The sequence below is a fragment of the Daktulosphaira vitifoliae genome, unplaced genomic scaffold (genome assembly GCF_025091365.1).
Source record: "Daktulosphaira vitifoliae isolate Bord-2020 unplaced genomic scaffold, ASM2509136v1 Scaffold_2, whole genome shotgun sequence".
NCBI lineage: Eukaryota > Metazoa > Arthropoda > Insecta > Hemiptera > Phylloxeridae > Daktulosphaira > Daktulosphaira vitifoliae.
Genome location: NW_026099573.1, coordinates 30,510,317 through 30,528,859, shown reverse-complemented (window position 1 = coordinate 30,528,859; position 18,543 = coordinate 30,510,317). Strand labels below are relative to the sequence as shown.

Below are 18,543 nucleotides of genomic sequence, written 5' to 3'. Positions count from 1 at the left end.
TTGTTATTACCTAACCTAAGAGGTAAACAATATACCTACTTATTTCCGCAATATAAGGGTTAAAACAAACTTCCTAAACATATCCTCGTGTATGCTACTTTAAATTTGAGAGAACCAAGTTAAATAAAACTATAAATGTTTTTCAGCTGTCATTTTGATCATTTTATTTCATATTTAATATGATATTTAAATATTTAATTATTTTTTAACAATACTTTAAAGGTAAGTAATAACTATTATTATTTATAACTCTTACAACTTTTGATGTAATAATTTCGTTGTAATTTTATTTTTAATTTGAAATATTAAAACAAAATATTTTTTTTTAACTCAATAAGTACTTATCCTAATTTGTTATCGACCCATCAACATTTTTTGTAAGAAAAGCTCTAAAAATAATGCTATTTTGAAATTAAAAAAAAAACAATTTTTGTTTAAATATTTAAAATTAAAATTAAAACCATGATTTTTTTAACGTATTCAAAGAAAACAAAAATTGTTAAAAATAAAAATACAACGAAACTATTATATCCACAGTTATAAGAGTTGTTAATTAGATCTGTTCCGCCTGTTTACATATAAATAATTTCTATAAATCAAATTCTACTATTAACAAAAAAATAATATATAATAACATAAAAGACATATATATGTTACCATAGACATTTTTTCCAGAGGATTAAAATAAATCCATTGCGGCTGAGATATCAAACTATATAATTAATTGGCAGACCTTTTACAATTATATGGGCGTTCTCTAAATTTTGGTAGGATTTTATATAATTAACTGTTCAAAATAATTTTATACAAAAAAATAATTGTGACACGATCCGCCTGTTAGCCACCTGTCTCGTCTTTGACTCCGCTTGCTGATGACCACCGCAATATAATAATACACTGAATTTAACTATAAGAGAGGGTTGAAAATAATCCAAATTAATGTTAAAAACTGAATTAGACTTACTAATTGCACATTATTTCTCAATAGCATAAATCACAGCTGCAATTTAACACATTATTAGACAGTCGAATGTTTCATCTTTTCGATGACCGATATTCTAAATAAAGAGTCAAAAAGCAAAGCAAACCAATAATGGGCTACTCCACATAGGCTGTACGTATAGCTAATAGTCGCAAAAAATAATAATATCGAATCCGACGCGCAATAACATAGTCTTAACAACTACATAGTTTTTCAATCGGTCCTGGAAAAGGCTGGCAACGGTATTGTTGATAAGAAACGGACATTAGCTGCCGCGTAATACATTGTCCAGCATGAACGGTCGTCAGTGTAAATATTAGTTTGCGTTCACCCTGATAGATTTTATTTGTAATATTGTTAAATACCACTCATAGTCGACGATTACAATTAATTAAACACAAATATAACACACGAAATTAATTAACAAGTATGCGTATATTTACACCAAAACTACCGTCCAACAACCTCATGCAGGGAGCGTCGCCAAACAACTGATATAATATAATTTTTATAATAACTCATATAAACTGATCTGACAAAATAAACAACATTATCACATAGGTTTAACAATATTATATAGAATTAATTTAGAAACAATAAAAATAGCTTTGCCCCATAACTAAAATAAGCAAATACTATGATATAACAGGAGTGGCCTCCCATAAAACTCCCCCTGAATTAGAACCTGATAGGGCAAAAATCATTAAACAATTTAAAAATTATTAACACTATAGTCAACATATATAATTTAATATTAGATAAATAATATTTTAGTAGATACACAACAATTATGTTTTTATAATGTATTAAATGAGTGATCTCTTTTTCCATCAATAAATACCTTTCAGTTTTTTGCAAAATAAAAATGAATTTTATTCAATCAGTATAATATTATGGTAAACAAGAACAGCATCAAATTACAATGATTTTATTTTACAAAATTTTTAATTATTCCATCATGGCTGGTTACTAAAACTAAACTACATTGTAGTCCATGATGTTTTGAAAAATTTAACAACTTTTGAAGTACTGGTCTAAAAGTTGTTGTCGATTAGTTTTTTCCTAATTAAATCAATTTTTATTTTATAGACTATTTTTAAACATATGTTTCCATTTAAAAAATTATGTTGACACCCTTAAAACGTATAAGGGATTAATTAAAAAAATATTTAACAATTCATAAATCCAAAAATATATGAAACTAAATAATACCAAAGAGAATATTCTTAACATAATTGTTATTTTAAAAGAAATCAAGTAACTAACGTTAAAATAACCATTCTGTATAACTTAAATTAAAAATGTTAAATTCAAAGATTCACAGAGATTACTCTTAATGTTGATGTATTAATTGCAATTATAATATAGAATATTATATAAAATATATAATACAGAATACTAATTTGGTTGTGCATAGCATTTCCAATCCCCAAATTAAACAAACGTGTACTTGTTCCCCAGACAAGCACATGTCCTTACCACTAAATACGACACTATCCATCAAAATGAAAAGATAATATTTAACAATACAAAAACTTTATCAGTGCGTTCAAATAAATTTTATTATACATTTTTTATAATAGTCAATGTAATTAACAAATAATAGATATAAAACATACATAATAGAAAAGATTTAGATAAAAAATTTCTCTGTAAGATTTAAATAAAAATGTGTTTCAAGAAAATATAATGATCATTAACAAATTTTTCAAAAGATAATTGAAAAAAATATACAAATTTTAAATTGCAGTGATGACTTTTCACCAATTTAATATAATTTATGTAACAACTCGTTCTAAAAATTCATTTTACTTTAGAAGATAAAATCTAATTTTTTAAAATAACTATTAACTAAATTATTTTATTATGTATAATGAAACAAGAAAATCATTGTATATTATTACTTAATTTTGAAACACAGTCATCAAAAATATCTTTAAATTTATTGGCCCAGTCATCACTTTCAAAACTTACTGCCAATATTTCTTTTTGTGCTACTTTATTATTATTATCAGAAGTATTTATACAACTCCAGCAAAATACTTTATTAGGTATCATCACAGGAATCAACATCATGTCTGATGTTATCAAATGGTTACAAACAGCTTCAGATACCTGTCGATATAAAAGATACATTGATATTTCATGAATGAAATTTTATTGAGTATATAAAATACAATAAAATTATTATCTAAAGAAGATTCAATATAAAAATCTTCAATAATAAGTGTAAAAAATTATAGGTGTATTAAATAATTTTTTAACTTGAAAAAACTGTATATATTTTATTAATTGATATTTAATACAAGATATTTGGATTTAGCATACTGAGTGTTTAACAACTAGTACTTATATGTTAAATTAAGCTTTGCCTAGTTGGGGTTTACTGTAATTTGACATTACATACATACTATTACAACATACTAAACAGTACTGTCCTAATAATGTATGTACAAACTTATTTATATACTTAAAACCGTATTGCAATTTATATATATCGAAACACATTTTTTTTTGAAAATCAGAGTACACTAAGTAATTTTCCCAGAAAAACGTTTTTTTCTTGTTTTATTATATAATAAGTGTTATGCACAGTAATAAAACTCAATTAAGGTTTTGTTTGTGTACTATACAAAAAAGAAAGATATTCTGAAAACTTGCCTTCTATGATAATCGTTTTTGGTAATTATAATAATTTTTTTCTTTTTTAACTAAACTGCATTTAAATATGAATGAATCAAAACAAAAATTATGTTATATTTAAAACAAGTATCTTACTTTCAACATAGTTATATTTTTTATCCTATCATTTACCAAATTACTGAAGAAGAACATAATCATCATATCAATTTTTTTTCTTTTCATTTTTTTCTTTAAATATTACAAAAAAATTGATTTCTTTAATTATACATCAGATTAAAGCTAATACTAGTATATATTAAGATGAAAAAAGAATAACTATCAGAAATATCGATTTCTAGGAGTTTTTAGGCTTAATCAAATTGTTATCATAAAATGTTTGGTAAAAATGGCAAATTTTGTAGTTTTTGAATAGTAATAGATTAGCATTCTAAATCTTATTATATAATAAAACATTGAAAAATCAGCCAATGCTGGAAACATTACTTAATAATGTCCGATTTTCAAAACAATTTTTTAATAAGAGCTTTACAATTTTATTATTCCAATTTTATGTTCTCTATTAGTAATTTGTTTTTTTAAAACAAAAACAAACTTAATAAATACGACAATTTTTATTTTGTTATGTATAATACACATTGAAGCGTTTTACAACAGTTATTTAAATTAATCAATAATAGACTAATCAAATTTCTCAACTCCATTTAGAAGGATCCCCACTGAATTGAACTTTTAGCTTCGATGTGAAGCTGAGAAGGTATTGGTTTCACTAAGATGTGTTTATTTATTTATTTTTTTTTTGTGTCTATTACCACTTTTTCTCAGCTCTCACCGAACCGATTTCTTTCAATGATAAGTCAAAAGATCACAAATCGTATCTAGTCGAAGACATTACCCTCAAAAATTGAAAAAAAATCCCTCGTACCCCGTAAATATGGGAAACCTCCAAAAAAATTACAAAATTAAAAAACGCTAATTTTCGAAATTTTTTCAACTTTTTTTACTTAAAATTGTCATAACTTTTTTAAAAATGACCGATTCAATATAATTTTTTTTTTTATAGATGCACGATGTCTTTACCTATCATTTGGTATATTTTTTTTATAAATCTGACCCTTTACCTACCTACAGGGGGGAATCAAAATGACAACTTATTCACAAAAAATTTACTTTTTCAACTTATATTTTGAAAGTGTTCCGGAAAGTCTGACACTTTTATATATATCTTAAATTAAAGCTAATGTAATTTACTTTATTATGCAAAAAAAAAATTTCGGACTTTATTTTATCTTCATGGTGAAAACAGACATTAAACTTAATAAAAAAAATACGATTTTTGTAAAAAAATTCTTTTTTATATTTTTAACTTTATAATGCTATAACTTCTCGAAAGATGTATGGATCAATATAATTCTTTTTTTTGTAGATGCATGATGTCTTTACCTATCATTTGGTATATTTTTTTTATAAATCTGACTTTTTACCTGCCTACAGGGGGGGATTCAAAATGACAACTTTTTCACAAAAAATTGACTTTTTCAACTTAAATTTTGAAAGTGTTCCGGAAAGTCTGACACTTTTATATATATCTTAAATTAAAGCTAATGTAATATACTTTATCATGGAAAAAAAAAATTTCGGACTTTATTTTATCTTCAAGGTGAAAATGGCTACCAAATGCTATTATTGTGTGAAAATTCTCAATTTTATTTTTTACATTTTTAACATTATAATGCTATAACTTATTGAAAAGTGTATTGATCAATATAATTTTTTTATGGGAAATACTATTTTCTAATAATCTCTTTTTTATTCTACATACTTTGTCTTAATCAGGATATTAATAAGGAACTAGCAGTTTATGAAGCTTTTGGAATAATCCACCAATTTTTTAAAATTAAACACTATCTAAAGATTTGCATCGAAGCGTTTTTTTTTGATAGTGATTTTAATCACTGTCAGATATCATTATACTTGATCCATCTATGCCACGTCACCACTGTGCCGCGACCCCCCTGTGCGGGGTTTTTTTTATCTTAATTTTAAAATTATTTTACATAATTTATAAAATTGATTTTAATCATTTCATTTTAAATTATAAATATAAAAACGTTTTTAATAAGCATATCATCTAAATATCAAACTCACTTTTAACATAAATTATTGGAACTCATTTGAGGAGATATACAGTGTTATTTATTAAACCCAACCTAACGACGCCCCCACTTTCGTTAAATTATGATTTTTCCATATAAATATACAAATTAAAATTTTAATTTATTTTTATAAATTATAGTAAATATCAAGTTAATTGTAAAAAAAATAATTTCTAAGGACAGACTTTTTAGAGATAACTTTCAAAAGTTAAATGAAAACCTATTATTATATTTTTAATATTAAATTAAGTATCGCCTTAATAAAATTTTGTTGTTTATAACCAGTTTTGTATTATTACTCTTTGAGTTAATGTAATGTTTAGTTGTAGGGGTGCACAATATTGAAGAATTCTTCAAAAATAGAATGCCAATAAACACTACCCTGGTTCCTTACCTTTTTCTAAATTTGAAAATGATACCTCAGTTAATTCAAAAAATTGTATAGATCATCAACCGGTTAATAAGAGTATTTTAAGTACCCAAAAAGATTAATGTATACCTATTTCTTCTTGTTTAAAATATGTTGATAATAATTTATATAAACACATCAAGTTTACTATAATATATTGTTTGTAAAAAATGTGATACTTTAAAATAAAAAAAAAAACTCATTTCTACTTGTTCATCTGAGTTATAATCATAATAAAAAAGAAGATCTAACAACCCCCAACATTTTTTTAAATTTGTAATATTAAATTTAGTATTTTTAAATATTTATCTCAAAGTTAATTTAAAAATTAATATCTTGTTTTGAGTTGAATTTAAAATCTAAAAATTTACTATTAATCTGGAATCCCTAAAATAAAATTAAGAAAATATAAATAATTTTTAAATTTTTACTTTTTCTCTTTCAAAAAGAAGGCGATAAATTTTATGATCTTGATGATGGAGAATTTTAATATGACCAGTGCCTTTCTCTTTATATTCAACATTCTCTTTTTGAAAAAGTTGGGACCATCCACAAAATACTATTTAAAAAAATATTATATAGTTACTATGCTTAAAATATTATAGTACTTAAAATACTTGACATACATAATGCTTTGCTTTTATCTGAAGTAAAAGTTACATGAATCTTTGGTTTAAAGTAAAAATTATTGTTATCTATTAAATCTTGCTGTTTTTTCTCACCATTATCTTTTATTCCATCACCGTTTTCATCATAAGTAGAAACATTTTTGAAATTTGATTTACCGTTATAAAAATTAACTAATAATATATTAAATTTTTTAATTTGAATACAAAATTGGATAGAATGAAAAACAAAAAAATTTATAAAACTGTACTTTTGGATAAACATTTGTCTGATTTTTTCTCTTCCAATAAATTTTGTCCAAATATAGGTTTGAAGTCATTTAATATTTGTTGAAATGTTATCGAGTTATCAATTTTTGGACCAAATGACAATACATTTTCAGATGTTATATTGTCAGTCTTACAAAAAAAAAAACTTGCACTTTTTAATATTGGAGGTAAATTACTTTGAATAATAGATGTAGGATATTCAAACAATACATTAGTTGATTCTTTTTTATCAGTTTTAGATATATTTACATCGTCACATTTTGACAAATCTGTTTTCGTACTCATAATCTTTGTTTTTGATTCAAAAACAGGTTTATTAGATGAAGTTTTTCCTAAAAACAAACTATTAGATGGAAAAGATACCTCCGCAAGACATTCATTGTCAAATAATGAAGATTCCAAAGGAAAAATCTGTGACAAATCATCAGTTGATGTTTTGTTTATGTCAGTGATATCTATTAAAGTTTCTTCATTGACATTAGTATTTTCTTTATCCTAAATTAGAAATTCATTAATTTTTAATTTCTGTTTAATGAAACAAGTTAGATTTAAAATATTAAATCCAAATTCACCTATAAATTTTACCTTGTCATAATTAACTTTGGACATTATTTTGTTAATAACCAAATCTTCATCATTCTATAACAAAAATCATAATTAAAATAAAAATCTAAAATCAAAAGATATATATTTACATCTTTATAACAACCAATACATCCTTTGCAATCAGGTTTTAATTTATATAAAAAAAAAGACAATGGAAGTTTCATGTTTTCAGCTACAATTTGATCTTCATAAGGTATAATACCTTTTAAATCTATAACTTCAATGAACTGGATATCATCATTTTCTTTAAAAATATGCATTTATTTAATCACATAATAAGAATTAATCACTTGAGGCTAATATTATTTAGAATTAAAAATATAATTATAATATTAATTTAATACTAAAAATATTAAATATATTTAACTAAAATAAAAAATTTAACTCAAGAAATGACCAAACATATACTATACAATATAAGTTTAGCTCTGATGATGATAACATTGTTACAACATTGTACATGTCATTCTTTTTATTATTTTAGTGGTTTTTCGAGTTAAATTTTTTAAATATTTAGTCATAATAACAAATTCAAGTAAAAGGATCATAAAATTATTTTTTAATCTTCTATTTTTCCTCGCCTTAATCCCAACTACTTAGAGTCGGCCACCCTTAACCTAAACTTCCATTTGATATGATCTCCTATATCATCAGCCGTTCTCATATTGCATTCAATTACATCCCTGAACCTTTTTTTTTTGGTTTTCCTTTACCTTTTCTTCCTTCAACATCAATTTCTATAACTGTTCTTACAGCTTCCAATTTCTCTCTTCTCATAACATGAACAAACCATCTATTTTCTCTTATCTTATCTACAATTAATGCTACACCCATACTCCCTGTTATATATTCCTTATCCTATCTTATCTAGTCACTCCATTTATCCATCTAAGCATTCTCATCCCTGCTCAAAATTGTATTCTATATACTCTGTATTACTCCTACTTATTTCTAAACCATTTTCTTCAAGAGTTAATCTTCACACCTCTTACATTCGATTAATTTCCTTCATATTTTCTTCTATTAACACTATATTGTCAGCGAACAACATGCACCACGGCACCTCTTCTTGTATTTCTCTAGTAATTTCATCCATTACTCACTTCATTTATAGTGGAATAAGATAGGCAATAAAAGCCGTTGGCAGTTTCAAAGCTGCAGGCTGTGTCAAATTTTCCCTGCACTTCTGCAAGAAGTGTCAGAGCTAATCGTCCCTCATCTCTGCAGTAGGTATATTCCTGGACATCGAAGGGGCTTTTGACAATACTCCCATTGATGCTATGTGTGAATTTGCAAAACAGCATGGAATAGAACTACTTATTACTACATTTATTAATAGAAACCATGCTTAAGGAATGCTCCATTTTAAGACAGCTCAATGAAATCAATGTAATCAAGAGTGTTAAACAGGGATGCCCTCAAGGCGGGGTTGGGTTAGGTTTTTAATTAAGCATAACATTTATTTCTCGGAAACTTTTGAAAAGGAAAAAATGTTTGATTTAAAAAACTCTACAATAATATGTAGTTAAATAATTTTTTTTTACATTTGAATCTTGAAAACTAAAATTTAATTTTTTTTAAACACCTATTTTTAATTAGATATGATAAAAAAAATGCCTAACAATTCTTTCTGACTGTTTTTCCGCTTCAATGCAAAGGTGAAAAGGTATAAATTTTACTATTTCATTTTTTTTTGTCTGTCGCCATTTTATCAATGATACGTCTAAAGATCACAAATCATATATAGTCGAAGACATTACCCTTAAAAATTGAAAAAATTCCCACATTCCCTGTAAATGGAGCAAATCCCCCAAAAAATTACGATTTTTAAAATCGATAAATTTAAAAATTTTTATTTTAAGTTTTCAAAAATTAATATACCAAAATAATTTTTTTTAAATAGTAACCTTAAGTATTACTGCCCTTTTATTTGGTATACATTTTTTTGAAAATCTGACAATTTATCTATCCACAGGGGCGATTTTTACCTTCCTATGATCCTAGCCTATTATACAACTCATCATAACTTTAAACTTTGCCTTACTTACTGCACACTTGGCTTCTTTGCACAAAAGCTTATACTCGAATCTTCTCGCTTTTTACTATTTTGCTATATATTGAAAAACTTTTTCTTACTCTTTATCATTCTTGAACGTCCTTATCTCACCACCAGGTTTTCTGGCATTCTATTCCTACTCTCATCAACAATCTCCTTTGCAATATTCTTTATATAACTAGCAAATCTATTCCACACATCTTCTATGTCTCCCGCTACATTCCACACTGTCCTTTTTTTTCTCCTCTTTCAATTTCCACTACTAGATCCCTAATTCTCTTTCTATGTTCTTTCTGTTTTTGTATACTCTCTTCCTATTATATCATAATTCCATTATCATCAATCTATGTTATGAAGTTACACTCTCACCTGGGATAACTTTAAAATCTTTTACTCACCTTACGCTCCCTCTCTTCTATATAAAATAATTAATCTGTGATCTATTACTTCTACTTTTATAAGTTATATAATGTTCTTCCCTCTTTCTAAAATAAGTATTAACCAAAGCAATATCATACCTCACCGCACTCTTTTATGTACTCACACATCACCACATCCTCATTATAGGTATTCTTGCATCACCTCATCTATCTATCTCTAAAACACTTCCTTGTCTATTTCAACTTCTAATTTTATGTAAAAAAATATTTACCTTTTTATTATTATCAGATTTCATCATGGATAATTTAATTTCTTCCAAAATATAATATAAATTAGGTATTATATTATGATATCAATGTCAAATTAAGTTTATTACCATTAGAAGGTGTTAACTGAAATTTATCAGATTCCGCCTTAAATTCTTGTGCATTATGCTTAACATCATCTGATTCATCATGACTGTTCTTTTTGTTTTTATCAGAACTACATTTGATCTGTGATTTCCCCTTTATTTCTTCTTCAATTTGTTTTGGTTGTTTAATTAAGTCAACAGTAGTTTTATTCATTTGTTCAAACTTGGTTTGAAATGGTAGACCAATATTTTCTGAATTTTTTTGGGAAACACTTAGCTTTGATGGCGATGTAAAAATTGATAGTTCATAAGAAAAACTATTAGATGGATTACAATCAGATTTTGAGTTTAAAGTAGAACCACTTTTTTTTGTTTTACATGCCGGACAAGATATAATACTTGTCTCGTGATATAAATAGCATTCTTCACAAATCCATGAACCGGGTTTTAATTTAAATTGGTTTAAATTATTCAATTTAGGTAGCTCTTGAATACAATTTTGAGTATTTAATTTGTTATTAATTTCAGTAGATTTATCTGACTTTGTTTCATTATTATATGATATAAACATAGAATTTTTACTTTTTTCTTTTTTAACTTCATCAAATATTTTTTTGAATTTGTTTAATTGATTTATTGTTTTAAATTTAATGGCAAATAACTCTTTTTTGCTTTCACCATCAGAAAAGTCTTGACCTATCCATGACATTGCTTTGTCACAAGACTTAATAGGTTTAAGATTTAAATCTGCGGTCAATCTTTGATTGCAACATATTTTAAATATATTTTCTCTCCTCATTAATATTTGATAATAATCATGCTCCGAATTATACAAAATTTTTATTTGGCCAACACCTCTTTCTTTCCATTCTTTTGAAGAAGGATCAAATCGTAACAATTTTGCCCGATCATCAAAAAATACATCAAGTCTTTCTTCACCAGTGACAACATCAATTTTTTTTGGCAATGATATTACTGGTATGAATTTAACAGTTGGGAGTAAATCTTCTTTTTCTTTGTCAATTGTGAGAACATTATCATCAACCAAAGTAGATGATTTTAACAAAATATTTGAAGAATTTTTGCTGTTATCAAGAACTTGACTAATATCTCCCGAGGAATTACTGAAATCAGATGAATTACAATCAGAAGTTAGCAAATTTGTGTTACACGATCTGAAATCAGAAATTTCAATAATCTTATCAGAGTTAGGTGTGAAATTTAAATTAAATTTATAGGTTTTTTTTTTTTTATTTAAAGTATTTTCGTCAGTTATTTCTTCATTCAAAGAATCAATAGGAATGTTTGTCTTTTCAGTTACTATTACTTCACTTTCTTCATAAGAATGTTGAGATTTTTCTAACACAGACTCCTGTACAAGTGTCTTACCTAATGGACTACCTAAAAGTGCTAAGTGATGTATCTTAGTTGAATTAGGTTCACTAGATTTTTTATTTAAATTTTCTATTTCAAAACTTTTAACTTTGGGTAATGAAACACATGATTTTTTGGAAAAATCAATTTTTAAGTCATCAGACAATTCAGTTACTGGCAAATTAAATATTGATGCACCTGAATTATTCAATGATGGTTTAAAGAATTTAAAATTTGAAAAATGTCCATTCATCCATTTATCTATGTTTACTTTAATCTCAGGTTTATATATTATAGTAGAAGCAGGTGGAAAACTAAATGTATGTTCATCTGATACAAGTTCTATTGAATTGTTTTTTTCGCACAAATCAGAGCTTTTAATTGATGAAGTATTTAAGTCTAATAATTGTTTACTGTCATTAAAAGTCTTAATAAATTCTTTACAATCATCAACTGTTTTGAATCTAGCACATAAATATTCAAGCTGTGTTTGAACAGAATCTGAAAAATCATTGGCTATCCACAATACTGCTTTGTCATTTTTAACTTTCAATTTCATATCTTGATATAAATAATGGTTAGCACAAACTTTCAGAACTTGATCTCTTCTCATAACCAATCTAACTTTATTACTATTATTATTTCTCGAAATTTTTAATATTCCTATACCTTTTTCTTTCCATTTTTTATCAGTATATTTATATAATTTTGCTCTGCATTGAAATAAAATAGTATCATTTTCTTCACCAGTACATTCTTTTGTTTTGTCAGGTAATTGTATGGCTGGCTTAAATTCTGTAATTGGATTATTTTCTTTATATTTTATATTATATAAAAGTTCTGATTTATTTAAGGAAGGTTCCAATGAAAATTTAAACATATTTAAATTCTTCAGATTAGAATCTAAAGTTGATTCACTATCCAAATTTTCTTCAGATTTACTCGGCAAATATTGAAAACTAGATGACCTAATTGTACCACTATCAGAAGACATTATGATAGGATTTGAAAGTTTTTCATTTGATTGGTTCAACACCACATCATTTTTAATAAGTGTATTAACACAAGGTGATACAAGAGAATTTGCATTTAAAGTGTTTTGCTTTAATCCCTCTATAATTGAATGTATACACAAATCATCTATATGATGAACATGAATAGTTTTATTTAAAATGTTTATTTTATCAAATAAATTAACTTCAAATTCATTAAATTTTTCAATGAATTTTTCTATAATAGAATACTTAGAAAAATGTATAGATAAATCATTAATTTTATTAGAAATGGAATCTATAGACTTAGTTAATTGTTCAAATGATCTATCAACTTTATCAGAAATGGAATTTGTTTTCTCCATTAAATTGTTGTATTGTTGACAAACTGTTTGATTTTGAATATTCTGTGATTGTGTAAATGCTGTAAGTTCATTTAATACTTTTAAAATAGAATCTTCAACTAGAAATCTCTGACTCTAAATTATAAAATTTAATTGAGTAAATGTTCATTCATATGTTAATAATATTATTATTATTAAGTGATTAAAAATATTTACAATTTTTGAATTATCCATAAATTTTTGCGATGTGCTATTAGGAGTGCTGGTATTATTTTGATAAGAAAAATTGATGTGACATCTTTTATTTAATATATTTATATCATTTAAGAACTCTTCTCCAGAATCTAACATTGAATCTTTTTCTGTTTAACAAAATAAAATTCATAAATTATTCTTAAATATTAAAACAAAATAAAATCTAAAGACAACAACCTATGTCATATACGTCAGTTTCAAACTTCAATTCTAAAATTTCTTCTTTCACTTGGTAATTCAACGGATGATGAGGATTATCTTTTAGTCGTTCTTTAGTAAGATTTAAAAGCTCTTTAATTTTAGCCAATAGAGTAATAGTACTAAATTTGTAAGAATTAGAATTAGATACTCCAATATCTGATTTCAACTTTTTTTTATAAATCTAAATTTTTAAAATAAATATATAATGATATATTGAAACCTTAGTATAAAATTTCCTACCAAGGCTTGATGGAATGATGCATAAGGGGATTTTAATGTTTTAAATAGTTCAACAGCTTCTTCATTTTTATTATTTTTCATCATGTGACACGCTAAATAAAATTTGCCTTCTTCTAACATATCTGATACTTCTTTCAAAGTTAAAACTTTCCTGTTTAATAAAACATTAAAATTAGAAAAATACAATTGTTTTAGTAAAAAATATATTTGTTTAAAGTTTTCTGTTATTATGTACATTAAAAATACAGTGAAACAGAAATAATCAAAATTTTAAAATTCCCTGGAAAATCATCAAAACCTTGATATTTATATGATTCTCCTAACCATTTTAAATTGTCCTGATATTTTTTGTCTTCGAAACTTATGGCAAACCTGAATACTACTTATAAACATAAATAGAATAATGCAATAACTAATTACAATTTCTAAAAATGTTAATGGCACCCATTGAAATTTTGAAAAATGTCAAATTTTTGAAATGGAGAAATATTACATGAAGAACATCTAAAATTGTTTCACTATTTGTACCTTAAAACGCTGAGCACCAAATAGAAAAGTGTCTGCTCTACAATAAGTTATTAAGTGTCAGGGAGCCCATGGTATGCTCATAGTATATAAATATTTTCTAAAACAAAATAATTCTTAAATTAAGTTTTTCAAATTTTTGAACATCAAACTTTTTTTTAGAATACAAAAACAAACACAATAGACTAATAAAAAAAAAAAAAAACTTTTTTACATAAAAACTGAATTTTAAGTAGCTTATTATTTTGGGAATTGGTTTAGCAAAATAATTTTTCCCTGTGGAGAGGGGATAACAATACTTCCACGGCCACTCTGCCAGTCGTAAGAGGCAACTAATAAGGTTGTGTCAGGTCGATAGCAGACGGAAAATTTTTTGTCAAATAGTATGAGGTGTCTTGAACAAAACTTAGGCGAATTGTCCCATCTCAGATATATGCAGGGACAACAATTGAAAGAGAATAAAGTAATTAAAAACGGAGAAGGCCTAAGGAATAAAGTGTTTAATACCAGCCGGACAACTTATGCGGTAGCTGTTTCTCCAGTCATGAGTACAGGTCTACCCAACGCTTATAGTGTCAACGGTGTAGGGATATCACCACTTAACTCTAGGCTACACTCGTGTTTAAGGGAGATAGATAGATACAAAGTATGAAAAGGTAAGTGGAATATTGAAACATTAACTGGTAGAAGTAGAGAATTAGTAGAAGTATTGAAGAGGAGAAAAGTTAACATTTGTTGTATGCAAGAAACTAAGAGGAAAGGAGGGTAGCAAGATAATAAGAGGGTTATAAAATAATATACTCAGGCAAGTCTAGTACAAATAATGGTGTAGGGATAATAATGAATGAGAAGATTAAAAGTTAAGTAGTAGAGGTAGCTAAGAAAAGTGACAAAATTAGTCATAAAATTAATTTTCGAAGAAAAAGTGATAATGTAATAAGTGCCTATACACCACAAGTAGGATGAAAGAAACAAAAAATGTTTTGGAGAGAGATGGATGAGTGATGCAAGAAATACCTGGTAATGAGTGTGTGATGATAGGTAGACATATGAATAGACATGTTGGTAATGAGAGGGGAGAATATGAAAGAGTACATAGAGGGTATGGTTGAAGTGGGAAGAATGAGGCTGGAGAAGTAATCCTGGATTTCGCAGTATTGTATAATCTTGCTGTGGTTAATACTTATTTTAGAAAGAGGTAAGAACATTATATAACTTATAAGAGTGGGAGGAATAGATCACAGATCGATTATTTTATGTGGAAGAGAAAGAGCGTAAAGCGAGTAAAAGATTGTAAGAGAGTGTAACTACACAACATAGACTGATGGTAATGGAGTTGTGGTGTACTGGAAAGAGAATAAATAAAAATAGAAGAAACACAAGGGAAAAATTGAAGATCCGGTGGTGGAAATTGAAAGGGGAAAATGAAAAAGAGTTTATACATAAAAAGATTACTGCATTTAATCCTGAGAAAACTGTTTTAAATTTTGACAATTTAAAAGTTGTGGTAGGGTTGATTACTGTGATTTAAGTTTTTCTGTTATAAATATACTATACTGCCACATACTTATGTTTATGGCTATCTAGTTGAGACATCACTAGAAAACCATAATTATGGTATATGTATTAGTTATGTTAAACCTCAAATGTTAGATGAATCTTTATATATATATATATATTAGGGTGGTTCTTAAAATTAATGTAGTAAAATTTAAAAATTATACAATCTCAATTAGTTCCAATACTTATAAAAATGAGTTACACAATGTTTCAGGTAAATCAGAAAAGATTAACCCGTGCCACAAAAGGCCTAAAGTTTGAAAACTCAAAAATTTTGAATAACCGTACATTTTTCATTGTTTTTTTTTAGTTCAGTGCGTGATATAATGTATTCACAACAAAATTGTAAGAACAAAAGTTGTGTTATAATAATATTTTGCACAAATTATATTCTGAACAATCTTTTGATTTACTTATTATTTATATATAAAAAGTCAATATATATAATTTTGTTGTTAAAAACTCACAAAACAATGTGAATGTTAGTTGTAGTTTTACAACTCATGGTAATTTTCGTAAAATATCATAACAGCAATGTATAATCTTGAATAAACTTTTATCAAGCCATCAAGTCACAATTTATTACAAGAATGACTAAAAAGACGATAAAGTCTTTATCAAAACCCAATTACCATCAATAAGACAAGTACTATCGTTTTTTTTTTTTTAATATTCGTCATGTTAACCTGAGCATACTTGAAAGCTTAAACTGACAATAAAAGAGGTAAGTATTTTTTGGCAAAAAGCGTGTATACCTATCAGTGCTGAACAGTGTTGCATAAAAAAACTTCAAAAATATTATGATGAATGGAGATATTTACAAAAACTGCAATGCAGAAAATCTGACACTCAAGCAAAAAAATGAAGAATTTAGTTAAAAACTAAATGATTTGTTTGACATTCTTCAAGTTAATGCCCTTAATTTAATGTCATTACAAGAAGATAGAGGTTTTTTATTAATGCAAAAAGGACGTCCTGGTATTATGTTAGGAGTTGATATGAATATTGCACAAAAAGAAAAAAGAGCCAATGAAAGGTTAAAGATGTCCGAAAAAAGTCGTAAAAGAAGTTATAACGAGATACAGTCATTGAGTAAGTTTAATGTTGTTTTAGAATTATTATTTAATAATTAAGTATATATTTTAGATGCACAAGTTGATATATGCTCATCATCAGAGTCTGACGTTGCTGAAGATGATTTTAACAAGCCTGGACTGTCTAAAATGTACGTTAAACAACCAACTAGAGGAAGTATTGATTTTATTACGCCAAAATTTGCAGCTGCACTTGATAAATGCAAAATTAGTGATAGATATGCAGTTCATATATTAATTTCAACAGCAGAGGCATTACGTGAAGACATTGAAAAATTAATTATAAATAGATTTTCAATTCGAAACTCACGCATATGTTTTCGTAAAGAACGCGCTGAAAAAATCCGTAATAATTATTTGGTAACTATTAAAGATTCCGTTGTCATTCATTGGGATGGTTAACTTTTACCTTCATTAACAGGACAAAAAAGTTTGATCGATTTCCCATTATTGCTTTATGTGATGGTGAGAGTCAATTACTAGGAGTTCCAGCAATTGATACAGGAACAGGGGTTGATCAGGCTGATGCTATTTTTCATATACTTATTGATTGGTGTATTACAGAAAATGTACAGGCTTATTGCTGTGATACTATGGCTTCAAATATGGGTAGATTGAAAGGTACTTGCGTGTTATGAATATTATATAATATTCATGAAAGTCAATATATTTTCCTAATAAGATATTTTTAAATAAAATAAAATACAAAACCTAGAATTTTAATAGAAAAATAGCATATTTTTGAATACGGTAGCCATTTGCTCATAGAAGATAGGTCGTCTGGACAAATTTTTTTTTTCATTTTATAGTACATAAAATAAGCTTTAATTTGATATATGTTTAAAGGACGCAGTATTTCCAGAACATTTTCAAAAATTAAGTTGAAAAAGTTAGTTTTTGTAAAAAAAGTTGCTATTTTAAATCCCACCCAATGAGCAGGTACTTAACCTGCTAACACTTAGTTAGATTTTCAAAAAAATGATATTAAATGAAAGGGAAATATCTAAGGTTTTAGTATAAAAAAAAATGATGTTGATTTTTGAAAAAGTTATGGAAGTTTTAAGAAAAAAAAGTGAAAAAAACGAATTTACCGATTTTTAAATTCGTAATTTTTTTANCCGAATTTACCGATTTTTAAATTTGTAATTTTTTTAGATATTTCCCCCATTTGCGGGGAACGAGTAAAAATTTTTCAATTTTTAAGGGTAATGTCTTCAACTAGATACGATTTGTGATCTTTTGACGTATTTTTGAAAGAAATCGGTCCAGTGAGAGCTGAGAAAAAGTGGCAACAGACATAAAAAAAAAAANCAGTGAGAGCTGAGAAAAAGTGACAAAAGACAAAAAAAAAAACACATCATAGTAAAATTAATACCTTCTCAGCTTCGCATCGAAGCTAAAATTTTCTTATATTTTTTCATTTAAACAAATATTTTTCGAGTTACATTACATTTAATATGAGTACTAAAATTTATATTCC

The 18,543-nt window shown here is 26.2% G+C and overlaps 1 protein-coding gene across 4 annotated transcripts in view; it reads right to left on the bottom strand.

The window, feature by feature from the left end:
• Positions 1–2,542: 2,542 nt before the first annotated feature.
• Positions 2,543–18,543, bottom strand: part of LOC126897368 (RANBP2-like and GRIP domain-containing protein 5/6) — a 29,320-nt gene continuing 13,319 nt past the window's right edge. Inside the window, exons 13-23 of one of the 4 annotated variants that reach the window (XM_050670904.1) lie at positions 13,885–14,035; positions 13,621–13,825; positions 13,405–13,550; positions 10,503–13,323; positions 7,779–7,933; positions 7,669–7,722; positions 7,447–7,578; positions 7,065–7,371; positions 6,814–6,987; positions 6,619–6,746; positions 2,544–3,097 (exon numbers count right to left, since the gene is read on the bottom strand). In XM_050670904.1, the coding sequence (XP_050526861.1) occupies positions 2,870–3,097; positions 6,619–6,746; positions 6,814–6,987; positions 7,065–7,371; positions 7,447–7,578; positions 7,669–7,722; positions 7,779–7,933; positions 10,503–13,323; positions 13,405–13,550; positions 13,621–13,825; positions 13,885–14,035 (4,501 nt within the window). In that variant the 3' untranslated portion in view covers positions 2,544–2,869. Of the gene's footprint in view, positions 3,098–6,618; positions 6,747–6,813; positions 6,988–7,064; positions 7,579–7,655; positions 7,723–7,778; positions 7,934–10,502; positions 13,324–13,404; positions 13,551–13,620; positions 13,826–13,884; positions 14,036–18,543 lie in introns of those variants that run through there. The other 3 variants (XM_050670905.1, XM_050670902.1, XM_050670906.1) reach the window with 3 other exon arrangements.